At 38.6% G+C, this 20510-nt stretch overlaps 1 protein-coding gene across 1 annotated transcript; it reads right to left on the bottom strand.

The window, feature by feature from the left end:
* Positions 1-1780: 1780 nt before the first annotated feature.
* Positions 1781-19124, bottom strand: lrrc38b (leucine rich repeat containing 38b). Its single transcript, XM_061726946.1, has 2 exons — positions 17834-19124; positions 1781-5948 (listed from the first exon to the last, which is right to left on the bottom strand). The coding sequence occupies exons 1-2, from the start codon at positions 18459-18461 to the stop codon at positions 5701-5703; spliced, it is 876 nt and encodes a 291-aa protein (XP_061582930.1). The 5' UTR covers positions 18462-19124; the 3' UTR covers positions 1781-5700.
* Positions 19125-20510: the final 1386 nt, after the last annotated feature.

Below are 20510 nucleotides of genomic sequence, written 5' to 3'. Positions count from 1 at the left end.
TGCAAAATATTGGTGCATACTTAAGATTAAAGTGTTAATGTAACCAAAGTAATTTGTATTATATTTGTACCGTAACTTGATGAGAATCAATAAGCGATATCAATAATGGAACCGGAATTCCCTACCATGAAACAATGAAACTTCTTTTTCTTTTCAAATTCTGGTTAAACCAAATCTCCATGCTAATGTATTTCACCAAGCTAATTAGCATGACCTTCAAATCAATGTGATATTTTGATGAAAGCATGTCACTGACTATAACCCGCCCCTTTTTTTTCAGGAAGAACATCATATTTCACCTTTTTAAATGTGTACAATATGTTGTCTTTCTCTTTGTTTTAACTCTCTTTAACCATGGACCTCCAATCGTTTATGTTTAATAATAATCTTCCTCTTTTCAATGGCATTAACATACTCTTGCAATATTTATCTGGTCTATTACACGTCCCTTTGCAGGCAAATGAAAGAGGGTAGATTATGGGTCGGGGGGATATAGCTCTGTGGAAACATTATTATATATATATATTTCTTCTGCTTAACTGCCAGGTCGGGTTAGTTGATGCGTGGAAAAGCAGGCGAGGCAACCACACTGCAGGGCCATGCTTCCCAGCATCCCTCCCTCTCCCCGTTCCCGCCTCGCCGTCCAAGTGCTCAGGCCTCCGGCTGTGTAGTCATGACAACCAAATGAGGTAAATGGTTGCAGGAAAATCCTCATCACGACCACCACCCTCACAGACCTCTCTTTAGCGGTGCATGAGCACAGCATGCTCCTATCTTCCGTGCATGATAATCCCTGTCCGATGTTGTAATTCCTGTTTGATTTGCAGTAAATGATTCCTCTGTGCAGTGCGCCGTCATTCTGCTCACTGTCAAGATTACATCTTCAGTCAGGGAGAGCAGTTTTCATCCTATGGTTTTTCTTGACTCTGAACTTCTTTAGTAAAAGCACATACACTGCTTTAGATCACAATATGACATGACAGCAGCACATGTTGAGAAAATATGGAGGACTGAATCATCAGGATGAGGGATAAAATACTCTCTACATACAATATATGTCATCCAAGGAAGTAACACTTATTGTGTCTTCAGTGCTACATGGACAAATAACTCAATGATGATCAGGAGACAATTACCAGAAATGGGAGAAATGTTTTCCTGCTACTGGATTGCACTGATGTCAGTTGCTTTCTGTCTGACTGTTATCCTTTTTATCATACGGCACTACTGCCCACAGTATGTGCACAAAGATTAGCACTGAATAAAACAGACTGTCCGTGAACAGGCTGGAATTTTTGTTATGCAATCAGATGTTGGCTGATTTTTTTTTTCTTCCTTTTTTTCCCCCAACCTTTTCCAAAAAAAACGTTTCCAAAAATAGTTCAAACATTTGCATACCTGCAGTGTGAAAACAGAGAAATCACACACTCTGCAGTGTGTCTACTGTTGTATTTATTGCTCCTGTGACCAAACAAAAACTGTGAATCCCTGAATATGAAGGTGAAAGATGAAAAAATATGACTGAGGCATATAGCTTTTCTTCCAGTGATGATTCTTTGATTACGTTTCTACTGTTTTCAGGTTTTAAGAACCAACGAACGAACAGTGTTAAAAAATATAGATATTCACACTCTGAGTCCATTTAGAGCATTTTCTTTTCCTACAGTGTTGTTATTTTGCCTCATCGTGGATATATTCACAAAAAAAAAACATCCTAAATAGATTTAATTGCAAATAAAGACCAAGGGGAAGAAAGAAAAGTATTTTATTGTCATGGGTTTTTTCCCCAACATCAATTTACAGCTACACATACAGTCTGATTGACATTTGGAAATGCATTCAGCAGCAGGAGCAGCAGCAGCATCGTCACACTCTCTTCCGTCACATATAGCCTAATATAGATGTGAGCCATTCTGACATGTATCTGACAAAACATGACATGGATTTTGGTATTTTAAGCAATATCAAGCTACGCTATACAAGTTGAGCCACCACTGTCTCTGCTTTCCAGGGCGTGCAGTGCCTGAAAGGTATTCTGGGAAATCACAACGTAAATGACTGCTTCATTCTGAAAGGTGTAATAGAAAAATAGACATGAATCTGAAGTTGAACCTGTAAAGTAACTCAACAGAGCATGCTCTAATGTACGGATTTTGTTTTTTAATAAAAATAAGTAAGAGAAAATCATGCTAAAACCTTGCAAGCCAAAAACTAAGTTAACATAATAAATGGCATGAATACAGTAACTACACAGTAGTTGCAAATCATGATATGTATAAAAACTCTCCTCCAATTCATATATATATATATTTGTTTTCTGCTCATGTGAGTATCCTCTTCATGGACCAACATGTTGGATTTTCTCTGTCTGAGATTTTAAATGTCCCTTTCCAGACAGTTTTTGCCTGTTTGTACTCAAAACCGAGACCATATTCTTCAGGCTACAAGCCAAAAATTCATTGATCCTAACCAAACTGTCACAATTAAATTGAAATAACATTATTCAAACATGAAAATAAATGGCATTCCCCTTTAGTTTTAAATGCAGACAAGTCTTAGTATTTCCCGTTTCACTAACCCCCACCATCTTTTAATAATGCTCAGATTTCGCCTCTCGTAAGTGACTGATTCAAACATTTGTTGTCTGGTTGCTTACAGAATTTTGTCTTTTTTACATTTTCTATAACAGCAGGCTTGTTGGCTTTTGATTTATTTTGGTTTGGAAATACAAAAACATTGACATAAAACTAGCCTTGTGGTCAAAGTAGCAGAACAAGTGTATATAGCTAGCCAAATAAAAGATACAATTATCGTGTTGCTTATTCAAACATGAATTTTGAACCGATCGGGTGCTTAACATAAAAATTTGCTGGTGATTTAGTGTTTAATATGCTTCATTCTCTTGAATGAAACTCGACAAACATGACAGTATCAGGCACAGAATTTCCTGGAACTATCTTATTTTATTTTATTATCTAGAGTAGTTTTAAATTCTAAAGACATGTGTGTCATTCGAGAGAACCAAGACCGGTTCAACGCAGTCCACGTTTACTATGGTTTGATAAATGTCTCTTTTTTAATGTATTTTACTGTTTGTTTAGGTTTAAAAGCGATCGGGGGCTGGGATTAGGAAAGAATAACAACCTCCCTCTGAACCTACTTTAAAAATCTTGAAAATGAAAGGACAGTTTTTATAAACCAGCACAAATTTGGCAATTTTTTCTACGAATTATGTCATTGTGATTGTGATGCCTGCTTGTGGTGTCTGTTTTAAGTTTGGCTGGCGTTGCTTGAGTCGTAGGCGCAGGACTGAGCTGTTGTGATTACGCTAAATTTGGATGCAGCAGCATCTTGGCTGCAAAACAGTGGATCTAATGTGGTTTTTGTTTTCCAGATTTAAACTTGTAATTCAGAAGCAAAATGAGGTCAAGTTTGCGATTCCTTTCATTTTAACTTGCGTGTGGACCTCTTGCAAAATGTGCTATTGTCCATATTCGTGAGATATTTTGATCTTTGTCCTATGCTAGACCTTCCTGCAGCCTTGACATATGGAGGAATCTAAAGCCTTACAAGCCTGCTACCGTGTTGGGCAGTTCAGCAGAGGAGATTAGTGAAAGGTCAGTTTGAATTATTTGCAGTGGGAATTTGTACTCGATGTGAACCAAATTCTATCAAATATAAAATATCCAGGTAGTTAAAATAGGACACTCTTCATGGGGATCTGCCATTTCATCACAGCACGTATTTTCACACATAAATTAAATGCAGACTGGTGACAACATACAGTATAATGCAACATCTCTTATGAGAGTGTACTGTGATGATATCAGTTGTTTTTTTGAATTGTTTGTGCTTTCATTGATACATATAGAAATGAAAAAAGAAAAGAAATGCATAAGGCCACACTTTTTAGTCATTTCTGCAGAACGTGCTTCAGAATGCTGCAAACTTAAGGTTACAACTTGTTCTAAAGGGTCTCACGTTAACCAAGCAGAAATAATTGATTTCCTTTTTTTCTTTTCATTTGCTCATGGCTCTTTTTATATCCACAGCTTATTTGCATTTAGAAGCTTGACATTCTTTTTGCTACATCTCAGTTTTTATGATCTACTGATGCCTTACAAAAATGTGAGAAACTAAATAATATATCTTAGCATTTGTAGTAATCACTGAGGATATGAATATACTGATAGCAAATAACAAACAGACATCCAAAATATTTAGGGTTCTGGTTTATTACATTTAGGAGTATTGTAATACCTTTTTTTTTTTTTTTTTGAGAATGCAGAAGCCGATGATACAGTTTTGATTTACTCAAATCTGCAAATTTACGATAATATGTAGTAAAATGGACAATAAGCTGATGAGCATCTTAAAGACAACAACACACAGTGATGGATTCCTCAAGAAACTAACCTTTTACTTCTAGTACTTCTGAAGTGGCCACCCTGTTAAAATAGAGGTCAAAGACAGCATGTGAAGCCAAGACTGCTGGTTAGTTACAGACAGACGGGAAGAAAATGATCATCTTTGGATACCACAACTGTTTGAGTACAATGTGTTTATGCAAAGTGTAGTTTGCGTTCTATTTCAGAGCTATCCTAACTCACTAACACGTCGTCCACAACAAAGTCCTTGTAGGGTGTCTGTCCTCTGTCTAATCTTTGGCAGATGAAGACAGGATCATCTACATGATGTGATTAGGGCCGCGCCTAAATTAGTTTCCCCTTCTAGAGTGCATCGCCAACATAATAATTCTACATAGACTCTGATTTAATATTGTATTTGCCATCATTTTAAAGATTACAGTGTGTATATATATCTATTTCAAGAACTTCTTTCTACTAGATTCACAGTTTTTTCAATTTGGACAATTTACAGTCTATCCATTTGATTTCTATGTTTTCCTAGACACAATTTCTTTGGATATAAATTTGTGATTATAGAATATAAATACTGTGGAAATTGTGAGTACGCTAACTGGGATTTTCCTGCTTGCAAAACCCTTCTTGGTCAGCTTCCTTCCCCTCCTAAGTCCTACATGCAGAAGAAGCAACGGTCTTAACCTTCTTCTGCGCTTGAGGATGGCCTCTTAACGTGAGCTAGCGAGGTTGTCCGAAAACACTGCAAGTGGTTGGACATGTCAGCAAATACTGGCAGCTATGACATGCTATCTGTTTGGGGTTGTCAGGCAATCAAGGGTTGCCTCACCCAAACCCAAACTTCAGATTCCCAAAGCTGAATGTCCAGCCAGAGGAAAAGCTGCAAAGTTTTTGGTTTTTCTGAGACCAATATTGGAGGGCACTGCAGCAAGACCTCTCTTTGTGTGATTTATTGTGATCTAGTTCTCTCTCATTACAAAGGTCTTGGCCTCAGCATATTTCTGGAGGCCTTTTTGACACTGAGCCAAGGTCCAGTGGTTGAAAATGATGACAAGAGGTGTTCACAGAGAAAAAATATCATCTCTATAATTTTTCATTCCACTCGCCTAGCAGCACAGTCACTGATCTTTAATGGTACTCATTCCTTGGGAATGTCTTTTATTACCATTTTACAGATGTCCATGTGCAAACTGCAACTGTACCACGCCAAAGTCCCGCTGTTGAGAATATTCATCGTGTAGAAAACACCATGGGGCACACGTTGTCTCCAGTGTACCCCAACTGTTTGAAGTACCAGGCCCTTAAAAAGAAATCCTTTTCACTCCTCAGTCTCTTCTTCATCTCCCTTGGTGCCTTTACTCCAGCGCTGGAAGCAGTGAACGGTTGAGGCCAGGAAGAAGCTTGTCATAATGGCTACCACGGAAACAGAGATGCCAGAGAAAATGATGATGAGCAAGTCTGTTAGAGTCAGGGTTGCCTGGCACTCACGAAAGCTGTCCTTTGATAGCTGTTTCAGTGAAACTCGCCTGCCGTCCATCGGGAGGGAGCACTCCATGCCTTCCACCCCTGAATAGAAACCGGAAATGGAATTAAAGAAGTTAACTAGACATGCTGAAACCTTTCCAGAGAAATATAGCCACTTTGCAGTCTTGCAGAACTTAAATAACTGGTTCTTTAAGAGCCAGAGGACCGTTTTTATCTCTTCTCCTTCTTTAGGTTTTGTCCCTTATTGCTGGAGTCACAACAGTGGATCATGGTGTTGTGACACGGCCACTCCCTGATTCTGTGATATGTCCAATGCAAGAATTAAACTATTACATAATTGATTGTGTAAAGGTTTTATTTTAAAGGTGATGCACTTTTGCGAGTTAAATCCACAGCTCAAGCACCCAACACCAATTATGATTGAAATAAAATGCTGAAATGCAGTTTGAGTTGCCTGATTTATGAAGTACTTTTATTTCAAGTAGTAAATGATTATAATACCTCAATTCTACAGAGTAATAAGCCCTCACATAAGAGTTAGAGTCATAGTGCTGATACAAATGTGGTCAAAGTGATGTGTAGTTGCAGACTCTTAAAGGCGCTTTTATATTTGTTGTAATGTTTTTTCAAAAGCAGTGTAAGCAGCAATAGCTTATAACTCGTCTTTGTGTCTCTGACAATGTATTGCTCAGCTTTTGTAGCTGATTGTTCCCCCCCAAAAAAAACATCTGTGCTGCTGGATTCACACTTAAGGTTATAAGAATGTAAACAACATAAAGAAATCTAAAGGAGTGCTTCAAAAAACCTAATTTCAAAATAAACACAGGAAAACTCTGAATGTTCCTCCGCCTCTCTGTTGCTTTCACATAGTTTGTTATTCAGACATCATTAATTACTCACTATTATTGGATTTCAAGATGAGTTCTCTTTTCAAACACATGATACCAAATGATATCACTTGATCGCTGAGGTCAGTTTTACCATGTATATTTCTAAGACTGCAAACACATATGGTTCACTTTCACATGCCCATCGTTCACTTGATTTTATCAACTGACCCCTTTTTTTTTAAAGCTTGAATTTGAAGGAAGATCCATTTAGACCTGAAATACTTTTTCAAACTAAAAGGTTGTATTTTCCAGTTATCAAACTCACAACAATATAATAAATGTGTCCCTTCATATTGAAAAGTAAACATACTGCATGCAACACTGTGGGGTTTGAGATGAAGGCTTGCAATGTGGGTGGCTACTCTCCACTGGTGTGCATGCAAATGGACACACTTTGCAATGTATGGGTCTTTGCTCAGCAGTCTCAGCATCTTCCAAAGCAATTGAAGGATGTTTTTCTTGTGATAAAAGTGGAACATCTCCTTTTAATATAAATTTGTTGAATGCACTCAACAAATTGAATTATGTACCGAATTCCCTTTTTTTTTCCATCAGTGTCTGGCATTTCTAAATAAAGTATTTGAGCATTGCTGATTTTACGATAAACAAAACTTAAAACTCAACATAGAAATAATGGGTTTTCTGGATGGGTAAAGATTGGTACATTCACAAATGACATTTAACTTGTTTAAGTGCTGATGGAAAAAGAAATAGTGGAATTTGTGATAGCGTGGAATTGGTTTCCATGGTCCTCTGATTGACTTACTACACAATTAATTAGGTTTGTAACTGAACTCTTTAAGAGCTTGATAAAACATGGTGACACTAATCCCCTAATACAAAATAGATTTGTCACATCTCATCTAACATTCATTTAGGAGAACACAAGCTATTAAACACCCAGAATCACAGGACAGTAAACAAGAACAGTGTAGTTTTATATTGCGATAAACAATCTATTTTTGCTCTCTTTTTCACTATCAATATACGCAATTTGCTTGTATACAGAAACATGGAAGGATCTTTGGAGGACTGCTTCAAAACCGTTACAGAACATTCTCAGTAAAAGCTGGAGCATCCGTGGGTCTATGAGCCGTAAGCAACCAGAGAAGCATTACAAAAGCTCTGCTGTGAGGAGCTTACGGCAGGAATACTTAAGGAACATGTGAATAGGGTACCGGATCTGCGCATGTTCAGTTCTTAGAAATTGACACCAGTAACTTTTAAAGTACATGTGCTCAAACTGCTCAACTAAAATCACATTGTAATTTGAAAGTCTTCTGGAAAGACAATGCTGACTTGCTGGCCATGCAAACCACACTATATCATTTGAGAGGATTTTCAGAGACAAATGTGACAAAATATTTAAAATTAGAGGTCTTTTATTTTACAAATTGACTTATAAAGTCTCAGAAGTTGACTGATTCACAAAATAAATCAAGTGTTGCTCCTATAAATGGATGGTTGCATTTGAAATGAAGTAGAAAAAGGAAACCATTGTGTTGTAAAGTGTGCAGAGAAATCCAGAAAGCATGCTTTGATCCTTTTTATTTAAATGTTCGAAAGCTGTTTATGTTACCTCAGTAAAACCCCAGTGAATGACACTAAGAATCCCATGTACTGGAAAGACAGTCCTGACTATTTGTGTTTGAGGTAAATAGTTTATATTTATAATGTGGTTTGTTTATCTTCATCGACACAGTGATGGTTTTAGACACAGATCTGTCCGGTTTTTCCTTTTCTATATGTTCAGTGAATAACATGTGACATACAAGCCATCCTTTTAACACGAGACCCCACCAAGAGTTGCAGGCTTGTAATTCATCTTAATGGAGTAAAAAAAAGCCAGTTGAGAAAATAAATAGCAAAGTTTCTTTTATTGGTTTTTACTGATTAATCAGTGCCATGAAATATTGCGAAAGATGTGAGAAATCCCCAGGATAGCTATGAAGACATACAGTATAACTGTTAACTTCACCTTTGTTTTCAGATATTGTCTATCTCACCTGCTTATATTTAGGGACCTGGTTAGGTTAAGGAATTAAAAACATAATGTTTACATTAAGAAATACAGTATAGCCCGCTTTAGACCGAGACAGGCTGGCAGAGTGACCAGTTCTATTAGTAAAGTATGGCGCAGGCACATAAAAACCTCCATCTGATGAACGTTACTTTGAAAATTTATTATCAGCCTCAAGAAAGAAAAAAAAAACGATTAGCTTGAGTAATTAATATATGTATAGATCAGAAATGTCCACTTGGTCAGAACATTTCCTATAATTACAAATGCTACATTAGATAAATTAAGAAGAATCAGCATTTATTGTCCATGGTGTATGTGAAGGCAAAGTATTTTTCTTAAACCCTAACCTCATATATCTTATGCCTAAACCTTATTGAGGTTCAGGGTTGGATTCTCAGTATTTTTTTTTCTTCTTCATTGATATTGTTTTTCATATAATCAGACAGTACCACTTCTACCAATATAGTCTGACATAACAGTCACTGCAAAGACACACCCTTGACTTATTTCTCAGCAACAAGCTGTAGACTTTCTTAAACCTGCTTTTTGTTGTTGCCATCTCAAAGAAATTTTTTTTCCAAAGAATCATCAAGGGTCAAATGTTGCCAATGCATTGAAGAAACAGTTATGAAGCTGCAGACTGTTCTCTTGCAGCAGCTGTCCTTCCTTTACCTCTGTCTGCCCGCAGAGCAGCAGCCTGGCTCTAACCTTTACATGTGAATTAACTGCCTAAATCCTTTTTTACTTGTAAGTGCAATCAAAGATCAAAACCCAGTTGTTTTCGAAGGTTTTTTCAGATCGCATCACATCAGGTTTGTGCCCAATGTGTGAACAGACATCACTGCAGTCACTTTTAGTGGGTAATATTCATGGAAATAATTTGTATATACCTTGCATTGCCTTCTTGTTTGAAAATACTTTGGTATAGTTTTATATTTAATATTTCCCAGACCGAGCCAGGTTTCTTATTGAGTAAAGTTAAAAAATAAATAAATAGATCTGGTGCACAGCTGAAACCAAAGAATACATAAAGAATGGAAAAAAGAAGTCTTAACAGCAAAATGCATGTTAAAATAAGAACGTTGTGCTGTGGTTTATCACATGTCAGCCTGATGAAAGTGCGTCGGATTGACCCGTCACGCAACAGAAAGGGCGTTGGCAAATTAAATACAAATGAAAAATGTATACATGAGATATGTAGAGGGTATGAGCAGAAAATATCATTCCAAGAATGTAAAATGGCATCATATTTTACTGCCAACTGGGCTGGATCTGGAGACTGGTGTGCTTGAAAATATCCCATTCTATCAAATCAACTCTCATTAAACTGAAAAAAAAGAAAAAAAATGTTGGCATCAGTGGAAGGCTCTGAACCCTTGGGCTTTTCCTGACAAGCATCTTTGCAGGAGACACATAATCTCTGCAGAGTAAGCTACATATCCATAAGAGACTGATTTAAAACATTAAAGCTTGGACTTCATGATCTATAGGATTTGCAAGCAAGACAGTGAATTATCATTTTTATGTTTGTGTTACAGTAGTTTCTTCTAAAGATTGTGTTATTTACACATTCTTACAGTCAAATGTACTTTTGCAGTTGGTTTAGTGATATATCAGATTCTATTATTTGCATTTCATATGATGAATGCTGCTGCTGCTGCTGAAAACAAAGCAACCAGGGTATTTTGCGCTTTCTTTCCACAGACCTACAGGATTTATGGTCAGCAAGGTAACATTAAGCTTCACCTCGACTTTTTGCTGTTTAATGGGGCAGTTCACGACTTATGGGGGAACCGACCTTTGTAAATTATTCTTTGTATCCAATTTACACCCAATATACTTTCAGACAGTAGATCACCATGGGAATAACAAATTATTTTGGAAAGTTGTTTCACCAATTACTTTAAGACCACAGGAGCTCAATGTGCAAACGGTTAAAGCCTCTCTTGGTAAAAAAAGTGTTCTGCGACATCCATCTTTTTACCAAATGTATAACCTGAGCAGCCTTAACCGCTTATCTATCATAGACTGACACTAAAGTATGAGCATGTTAGCCTTATAAGATCAGCAAGTAAGCCTGCTTAATGGTTTGATTTGTTTAGTATTAGATCATTACATCCTCCCAGGACTGATGTACCACAAAGCTGCATCTGAAAGAATAGGGCTAAAGCTATTTACAGTGCACGCTACCAGAACATAGCCCGGCACACTTTTTTTTCTTTTTTTTTCTTAGCATACACAGCAGCAGTTATTGTGAAATCATCATGTTTTAATGATTGGGCAGTGATATTCAGAAGGCCTTTGTTTTTAGCCTTCAAATGTTTAGCATCCTTGGCCAGCTTTGACTGCAGCACATTTCGACAGAGGTTAAACTGGGATGAAGATGCTAAGCTTCAACATTGTGTTTATATACTGTATATTTTTTTAACACTTTTATTAGGCTTAGAAGCAATCGAAGCAGGAACTTTCCACGACTGACTTTTCATAGGAAGCAAAATATTTTCTTATTAATTGTCATTCCAATCAGACATTATTACGATAACTGATAAAAAAAAGTCCAAGATATGAGGTAAGTTGATACGCTGATGTGTTGCAATTGTTTCCATTTCTTAAATTACCCCAACCACCTCTGGGACTGTTCAAACCGGCGTTGCAGATCAGGCTACTATCCACTAATGTAACACAAATCACGTCCTTACACTCTCAGGTATGTCTGCTCACACAGATATGTTACAGTCCTGGCATGTACAGTTGATGGATTACTTTTAGGATTACAGCCAGGTGACACGATATGTTACCCCTCTGTCTCAGCCGTGATTGATCAACCTTGTAGGAGACTGATGCTGGAAGGACTTATTTGTCTTCCCTCCCTCAACAGCACACTGTTTGGCCAGATTGATCTCTGCAGCAAAAGCTTCACCCAAGTTGTACTTCTGCAAAGTTGTGCTCATGCTCACGCATTTGTTTGCTCTTGGAGCACTGGTGGGGACGCACTCGTGCATGTGTATATACTCCAGCTGTGACGATGAGTCACACGACTGTGTCCTTCCTACTCTATTAAACTAACTGAAGATGCCACTCAAGTGCAGTACACGATAGATATGCATGACATTAGTCAGGCATAACTGAAGGTGGACTTACATATTTAGTTCAGTGCACAAAATCTGAATGAGAAGTTATGTTGTAAAGTCGAAAGCAACATATGGATAATAAAAGGTTTTTGAAAAATGTGTAAAATAAATGTGCGAAATGACAAGTACTGAAGTGACAGGGGACAAGGATGAATCATTGAGACGGGTATAGTGGAGTTTCACTAACTGCTCTGCATTCATTTACATGATATTTCACTCCAAAGCACAGGGGGACACTTATTACATTTTTCTATTCTAAAGTACAAGTGATGATGGTTTACTGTTAAAGGAATAACCTTATTTCCTCGTCTCTTTTTCAGTTATCATTCGTCATCTTGATTGAACGCTCAAATGTGAATGCCATGAATATTGCTATTCAGATGTCCACAACACAAAGACATGTATCAATCAGACATTAGCAGAGAAACAACACTTCGGGCTTTGGCAGAATATCCCTCTCTTCTTATATATATTCATCAGATGATGCTATCGCTTTTTTAAATTCAGTGCACCGTTTCCCTCCCGTCTCTCTCTCCCTTGCCAGCTTTATCTCTCTCACATCCCAACTTTAAATAAACATTAAATTAGGCCATGATAAAACAAGCTGTCAGCCTGTGTTAATAGAACAGATATTTTCTCATCGCATACCCATGGGTGGGAAAAATAGCAAGCAATGTCGTATGGAGCGGTGTGGCATAATGTGTGTGCAGCGCGTGTGTCGAGGCCGTCATGTTTCCAGAGCTGTTTGTGCAGTGTGATAACTGGTCTCCAAGGGGCAACTTGATAGACCGTGAAGGAAAACTCAGACTCTGACCCAGGTGTCACATGAACTGTTAGTTTGGAGGGAAACTGTTCAGGTCACGAATAGTGTTGATAGCAACGCCACGACGGGCCTCACTGTCAGCCACCCATCTCCCATGAGAAATTGGCCTGCCCTGCCCTGGAGGCAGCTCTAGCTCCAATTACCCTGGCCAATGTGCCACAGAACTGTGTCACTCTGAATTATACATGGCCTTTGTTCATCCTTAACCCAAGAGCACTGGAGACAGCAGTGGATCATGTTTACACTCATCCTTCCAATGAAACATTTATGAGCCTGATTGGTGGCAAAAAAAGGCTTTTATATGGTCCCCTAAAAGCTAAATAAAATTACTCAAAAAGCGTAATAGGTTCATTTGACAGATCAGAATATTTCTGTGAAGAGAAACTTTTTAGCTAACGGCAGTTCTTTAGCTGAGAGATATAGCATTTGTTTCCAAAACTGCATAAACTGCAAGCGGGAAAGAATTAAAGAATAAGCATCAGAACGGAAACTTTCTTTTTTATCTTACCAAGCACATCAAATTTCAAGCATATTCCTACAACTCTTTATTCTGACACGTAGTAATCAAAGCAATGCAAACAGAGAGGTGTGCTGCATTGTGAATTTAAAATCACGGGGGAAATCAAGAAGTGAAAAATGAAATGGGAATTGAATTTACAGCATGGGGGCTGCAGGTGTTACTTCATGCATGCATTCATGGAGGAAGCCATAAATATCTTGGGAAACCTCTTAAAATAGCAGCCCAGTTTTGTTTTATCTACTGCTTTCTTTACTTTTTAAATTTAAGGATGAGGAGAGTAATTTAATGTAATCTGGAATTAATCTGTACTGCATTTTTTTAAAGATGTATTTGAATTTTAATGCATGAAAACACCAAATTTCAATTTATTATTCAATCATTTTCCGCTATCTCCCTGTGAAAGTTTTAAAGATCCAATGAAAGAACAAACACATACCTCTGTGTCATTCTAAATATTAACATATTAATCTTTATAATGAATCTTGAAAAAAATCATTCACACGTTAATTGCTTTCTTGTAAGACTTGTTTTTCAGAAACAGTGTCTGGAGATTGTACGGAGATTTAAGTCAATCTCAAAACACAAAATACACAATAGATTGTATTCTGACATATTACCCCAATTTTCCACCAATCTTACCAATTCAAAGTAAATATAGAAGATCACAAAGTAGGTGTAAATACAATTGTTTAAAGTGTTTTAATTGTGTCTAAGTGCCACTAAGACAGCACTTAAGTGCTCGGGAGGTTAAAAGGGGAGTGCAGTTTACGACAGAAGGTGTTCTTGGAAGACGACGGTATTCAACACCTGCTTGAACATAAGAGAGGCACAACTGCTCTTCTGGCCACAGGTAACTTGTTCCACCGACAACATGGGAGAGGACAAGGCTATTGTGTGTTCTTGTGAAGGGGTGTAAGGCTTTACAATCACATTCATATAGGCATGCCCGTAGCCCGAGATCACCATGTTGGCAAGTGACAGGGAGTTGTGTTTTAGTAGAGCAGTCCTATCTTTTGAAGGCTTTAGAGAGCAAAGTGACACGACCAGGATAGTGAGCCAACATGGTCAGAGAAAAGATAACTAGTCATCAAACATGATACCCGGGTTATTTGTAGCCTTCGGGGGATTGGCACAAGTAGAGTCAATATTTTGGTGGATATCGAAGCTGAACAAATGATGGGCAGTGATAACCAGAACTTCAGTCTTAGATGGGTTAAGTTGAAGGTAATTATCCCTCATCTATGAGGGTAGATAAGAGATTCAAGCTGAGATTCATGCAAAGATGGGTCGCCCGGTGGGAATGACAGGTAGAGTTGTGTATCATCTGCATAACAGTGATGTGAGAAGCAGTTTGACTGCCTCAAAGAGGTATTGTGTGTGTGTGTACTGTATATGTGTGTATTATTTATGCATTTATATATATATATTATAATCTTATGCAGTGTCTTGGTATTAATTATTTTGTAGTTAATTGAACATTTTTGGAATATCAGTAAAGCTCCTACTTTTAAGAGAGTCCACACTTTTCATAAGGTTTTAGCCTGTCTTGATCATGCAACTCCCTCAAGAATGAAAACAGCACACTTGATACAACCATAACTGAGATTTCTGTACTTTTTGTCTGTCATAAGATTTGAAGTCAAAATCCTCTGCTGATCGTTGTTAGTGTTGACACATGTAGCACTTATCAAGTGAAGTTCATTCACTAATGAAGGTTCATCAGTTTTAGTGTAACCACGTCTAATACAGTATTACTAGAAGTGGAGTTCATAGCATTTTTTCTGCAACAGAGAGCTCGAACATTACATTAATTAGGCCGGGCAGTATGATGACCGCCTGTGAACTAGTTGTATTTATAAAACTCGGTTCGAGCATTTCTTCTGTTTCATGTCTTATTGTCTGTTGTAGAAATTATAAAAAACAATATCTGTCTCGAAGATTTATCACAAATCAAAAAGATAAATCTTCAAAAACTGCATTGATATTGCTATATTTATAATGATGAGCAACATGATATGCAATATTTGCTGTAGCTGTGTCATACTCTTATGTGCTTACAATGAGAAGCAAAGAATTTCCAGTCGACAGTACAAACTGAGGATGACAACAGGTTAGGAAATTTAGAAAGGGGTTGTAAACTGTAATTTCTGCTCCTTTTTTCTATATTGTATTATTATGTATTTTCTATATGTATGTATTATTAATAAAATGAAAAACGTTATTGCTGAGATGATATTTGTCCTTCAGTGTTGTAGCATTGTTAGCATTAGAAAGTAAATACCAGAAGCCATTTGGCTGAGGAAAGTGATTAAAATAATGAAAATGTAGGCCAGTGGATACATCCCTTACAAATAAGCATGGCTGTGTGTGTGTTTTGCTCCAAGCTGGCAGACTCATCTCTAGGGACATAAAACAAACACTCACTGATGGGATATAAAAGCCACATATGAGGTGAGATGGGCACGAACAACTCAATTTGCGAGTGTAGGGGCAGTGCAGTTGGCAACCATGTCCGCAGCATGGCCAAGCCATTGGATCCTTTTTTGGTTGCTGATGCCAGGCCTGATAATGCAGTTCATTATACTTTGAGGTAGATGACACTTAGAACGTGTGATTAATGGAGCCTCTTGCTTGGGGAACAGAGAAGCTGTGCCAGTTTATCAACTTTGCTTTCATGTAGACTCAAAATGGTCTGCTTTTGGGGCAGATGATAAAAGATGCCAGTGGAAAGTGAGGGCTAAATCAATAGGAGAAAAACACGGTGTTCTAAATGTATATGAGAAGTTTTGTTTCGTGAGATGTCAGCAGTTTGCAAGAACCAGTCACTGCCCAAGCTTTGGGGCAGTTAAATTAAAGCCATGAAACTCAAATGCAATTAGCATCTAAACAAGATTTAGATTTTTGGAAGATAGGTAGGCTATTCGTCTTCATTGATCTCACCCCATGCTCAGTGGAGGGTTGTGACTATTTAACCAACATAGATTTTGGAAGCAGTAGTCCCAAAACCTGTGTTTAGCCCTTGTGCCACAAAGAGGTTGAAAGATGATTGGTTAAAAGCTTATTTTAAACTGGGAACTGACTGACAACAGCTGGTTTTATCAAAAAGGAAGCAAAGTGTCAAAAAACATAAAGGACAAAGAAGTACAAATGATACTGTAAGCACAGACAATTGTTGCACTTGACAGCCGTCATTTACTCAAACACAACTGTTCTACAAAGATCTTCACAAATTAAATTTCTATCTGTTTTCAACTTTCAGCAAATACTGCTTTTTGTATATATATACAGTATTTCATATTTCCCACCTTAATAACCCTGACCTTTGAATAGAAATTACTTTCTATTTTTATGCAACATGTTTGCCCTGAACAGTATTACCTGTATTACTAATGTAAACTGTTTTGATTGAACTGTACTCAATAAATTCTTAGCTCATATCAAATCTGTGTATTTCACATGTATACGCTGATCTAAAAATGACAACAGCATGAGTTAGAAGACGTGTGTGGTGAAACTGTCAGATGTGTTTAGTTTTGCTTCCTTGCTCCAGCGACCTAGCCTGCTCTCATGAGATAACTGCTGTCTGTGTCCTTTGTGAGGACATTTGTGGCCATTGGGTTCACCTTCAGTTGAAAGACATTTCATGATCTTATTAAAAACAAAATTCAATATTATCAAGGAACAAAATGTTTAACTACAGGTGTTTTTGCAGCCCAATGAGCTTAAATGAAATATAAAATATCTTAAACACCCAAATGATCTCTTGTAAACAAAAATAGTTTTGCAAACCCCTTTATGAACCCAGCAGCTTCACTTGTTGATAGAAAATCCACTCCTAATTAAAAGGTTTTACCCACAGTACAGTCAATACTTTTCAGGAGATGTTGTGACATCCCTTTTGTCTTGTTTTGCTCCACATATAAGCGTGTGCACATCGAGGCTGCTTTGCAAAACTACCAAATGGTCTTTGATATTACGTAACTCAACCCTCCTGGCTGAATCACAGTAGTAGATGGAGTCTATGTGGAAAAAAATCAAATGGATAAAGCAATAAACAAATGAATATGAAAACTGGTTTGATTTGTACTGTTGTAGAGAAAAAAATCATTGTTCCTGGATATTGCTGAATTGTCATATCCATCAAATGGCAAGCTTAGAATAAAAATCGTCCAGAAACTGGTCAGTCCTTTAAATGTAAAACATAGTGGTCTGTGTTTGGTTTATGTGTACACACTAATCTGAAACCATGGTTCATTCTTGATGTGTGTTGTTTATTCATGTTTTTTTTTTTTCATCACTAAAATTTGAGTTGATATCTTTGGAAACTGTTTCGATTTACAAATAATGCATGCTTGTCACTTTCACACAAATGCTTCTGTCTTATATTACACACTCAGTCTTACATGTTATGGGCTGTGAGGGTGGAAGAAGGAAGAGAAGGTTTCCTCTCCTTCAGGGAAAACATAAATAGACCAGTGTTATGGCAATGGATTTGCCATATTACTGCTGAATGTTGTTTTCAGATATAGTTTATTTTGGTTAAACAGAGGGAGAGAAAATGACTCTGAGATGTACTCACCATTTGGAAGCTTTTGACTGTTCTCTGTTAACCATTCAAACAGGTTGGCAAAATTGCAATTGCACACCCAAGGGTTGCCCTCTAGTCTCACCACGCGAAGGGAGGGCAGCTGACTCAGTGCCCCCACCTTAAGAGTAGACAGTGCATTACGTTCCAATTCAAGTTCTCGCAGAGACGTGAGGCCAAGGAAAGCGTCCTCACTGACCATGCTCAGATATGGGTTGTTTCCCAGTCGCAGTTTGATCAAACTTCGAGACTCCCCAAAAGTCCCCTGAGGGATTTCAGTCAAATTGTTACTGCCCAGGTCAAGAAAGACCAGCCTGGAAGAGGTGCTTAGGGTCCCAGGTTCTATGAGGGAGAGGGAGTTGTTCCGGAGGTCCAAATAGACCAAGTCGCTGTACAGAACCAAGAAATCAGAGGGAATGCGAGGTATCCAGTTGTCAGCCAGCAAAAGCCTGCGGACATCCAAGGGGATCTCATCGGGTAGACGGGTCAAGCCACGACCGCTGCAGTCCACAGTGTGAGGATCTGGGCACAAGCACATTTTTGGGCAGTTTTCCCCCCGGGTCCATAAGGCAGAGGACAGCAAAATGAGGATAGGTTGAAGCCAGAAAACACATGGCAACATGGTCAGGAGGGTGAAATGAGTTAGGGAAGACGAGGCTTAGGTTAAGGACAAAGAGGAGAAGCTGGGAGGGGGGCTGAAAACAAGAGGTTGAGGGTCAGAGGACAGGAGATCAGGACAAGGGAGGGGAAGGGGTGAGTGAAAGGGGTGGAGAGGATCAATCCTCCTGAATGAACATCCTGAAGTTATGGAGATAGATATCTGAAAGGACTCGGGAATTGAGAGGCAGCAGACCAGCAGCAAAAACAGTTTTCCGAAAGATCATGTAGCAAGCTGCTAAGATAGAATAGCACCCTGCCTGCTTTGAATAAGTACCAAGAGCGAGATAGTAGGCAGTGAGAAAAAATGAGCCAAGCACAGAGGGGAGGGTAGATTAGAAGAGGGAAACAGAGATGAGTGAGCCGTGAGTGAAGAGAAGTCGGGGATACAGACAAGGGAGAGGGAGGTTGAGGAGGAGGCTGTGTCCGCCACACTACCCAACACTTGGTCTGGCGGCAGTGACAGACAAAGACAATGAGGGCTCTGACACAAAAGGATATATGAAGCTGTGATTCAAGCATGACAAGCCAAAAGTAATATCGTTGCATTCCTCCATTAGTCCGAGGTGCAGAAAAGCCCGACGGTCTGAAAAGAAAGAGAAAGAAGCTCACGGAGCATCGCTCAAGTGTGTGGTGATGTTGCCCCCCCCCTCCCCCCCTCAATTTTCCCTCTCTATCTCCCAATGCCCTGCAACATGCTGTAAAAAGACAGCACAGCTTAGTATTCCCCTGTTCAGCACCATTTGGAGGCTGTTTGAGAGAGAGAATCGAAAAGTCCAGGCAGGAGGTTCGTGGATAGGTTGCAGTGCTGAGCTGCTCAGAGCCATGCCAATCCAATGTCTGCCTCTGAATCTACCACAGTTTATCTCATGCCCTCTCCCCTCTCCTTATTTCCAGGGGGGCGTGCCTGAACACGCTGTCAACATGTGATGTCACTTCCTATAGTGAGATGAAATGGTGATTGGTACAATCTAGAAATGTAGAAGCACTAAATAATCTTTTCTTACAAAACATTTACAAATATTAAGTAAGTCAGATGTTCAATGCTAAATATCCAGATAGAGACAAAATAATTAATTCCCAATGTCAAAAGACTTCCCCAAATGGGACTTTATTTGCATTTACGTGCTGAACAAAGCAAGGGGGTCGGGCAGGTGGAGATGAAGGGAGTGTGACATTTCCACGGGTTTATCATGCATGCATTGTCTGTTTCAGTGACGTGCGGTGAGATTCATGGATGGTGAGGCACTGACTTCATCAGTCAGATTTACAAGCATATGAACCTTCCAGACCAACTTATTCACCATTTGAATGGCAGCAGTTAACTGGTTATGTTTAAAACCTCATATCCTCATTCACATACAAATGCTTTACACATACAAACTGTAGCGCACAAAAAGCACATTTAATAAAAAAAAAAGTTATTATGTTCTTACCTTTACTTATAAATGAAGTCCATGCGCCGCTCCTTCTGAAACTAAGTGTAAACTCCTGCTTGTTGTCACTTATTCTGCAGCCAATGAGTCGCAAGAAGAATCCCTGTGCTCACTAGTGCCCCCTACCGTGAGGCAGGAGAAGTGCGTGCCTCACCCCGTGCCTCTTTTCAGCCGTTTTATGATTGCGCCGGCACAAGAAACACATTACACACATATAGTTGCTGTTCATTATATAAATCAGCTTAACTATGGAGACTTATTTCATATAGGAAACGTGTTTGAAAATTTTAATAGTGACATACAAAGAGACAGCGATCTGGTCTCACTACCAGATGGGCTGGCATCAGGGCTTGCTGATTGGGTAACGTATTGCGTCACGCATCGCGTCACTTCCTGGTGTTTGCGGTCTGTGCTGCTGCCGTCTTACGGCGTTTGCAGGCTCAGATCTCTCCCGACTTTTTATCTAAAACTTAGACTGTTTTCTGGTAAAATAGCACTATATCTGGTACATTACTGTCTTTATTTCAACACTCGCTCATTTTCTCTTCCGTAACTTTCACTGTCACCAATCACCGATA

The sequence above is a fragment of the Cololabis saira genome, chromosome 8, assembly GCF_033807715.1.
Source record: "Cololabis saira isolate AMF1-May2022 chromosome 8, fColSai1.1, whole genome shotgun sequence".
NCBI classification, from domain to species: domain Eukaryota; kingdom Metazoa; phylum Chordata; class Actinopteri; order Beloniformes; family Belonidae; genus Cololabis; species Cololabis saira.
This window is presented reverse-complemented; position numbering and strand designations above follow the sequence as displayed.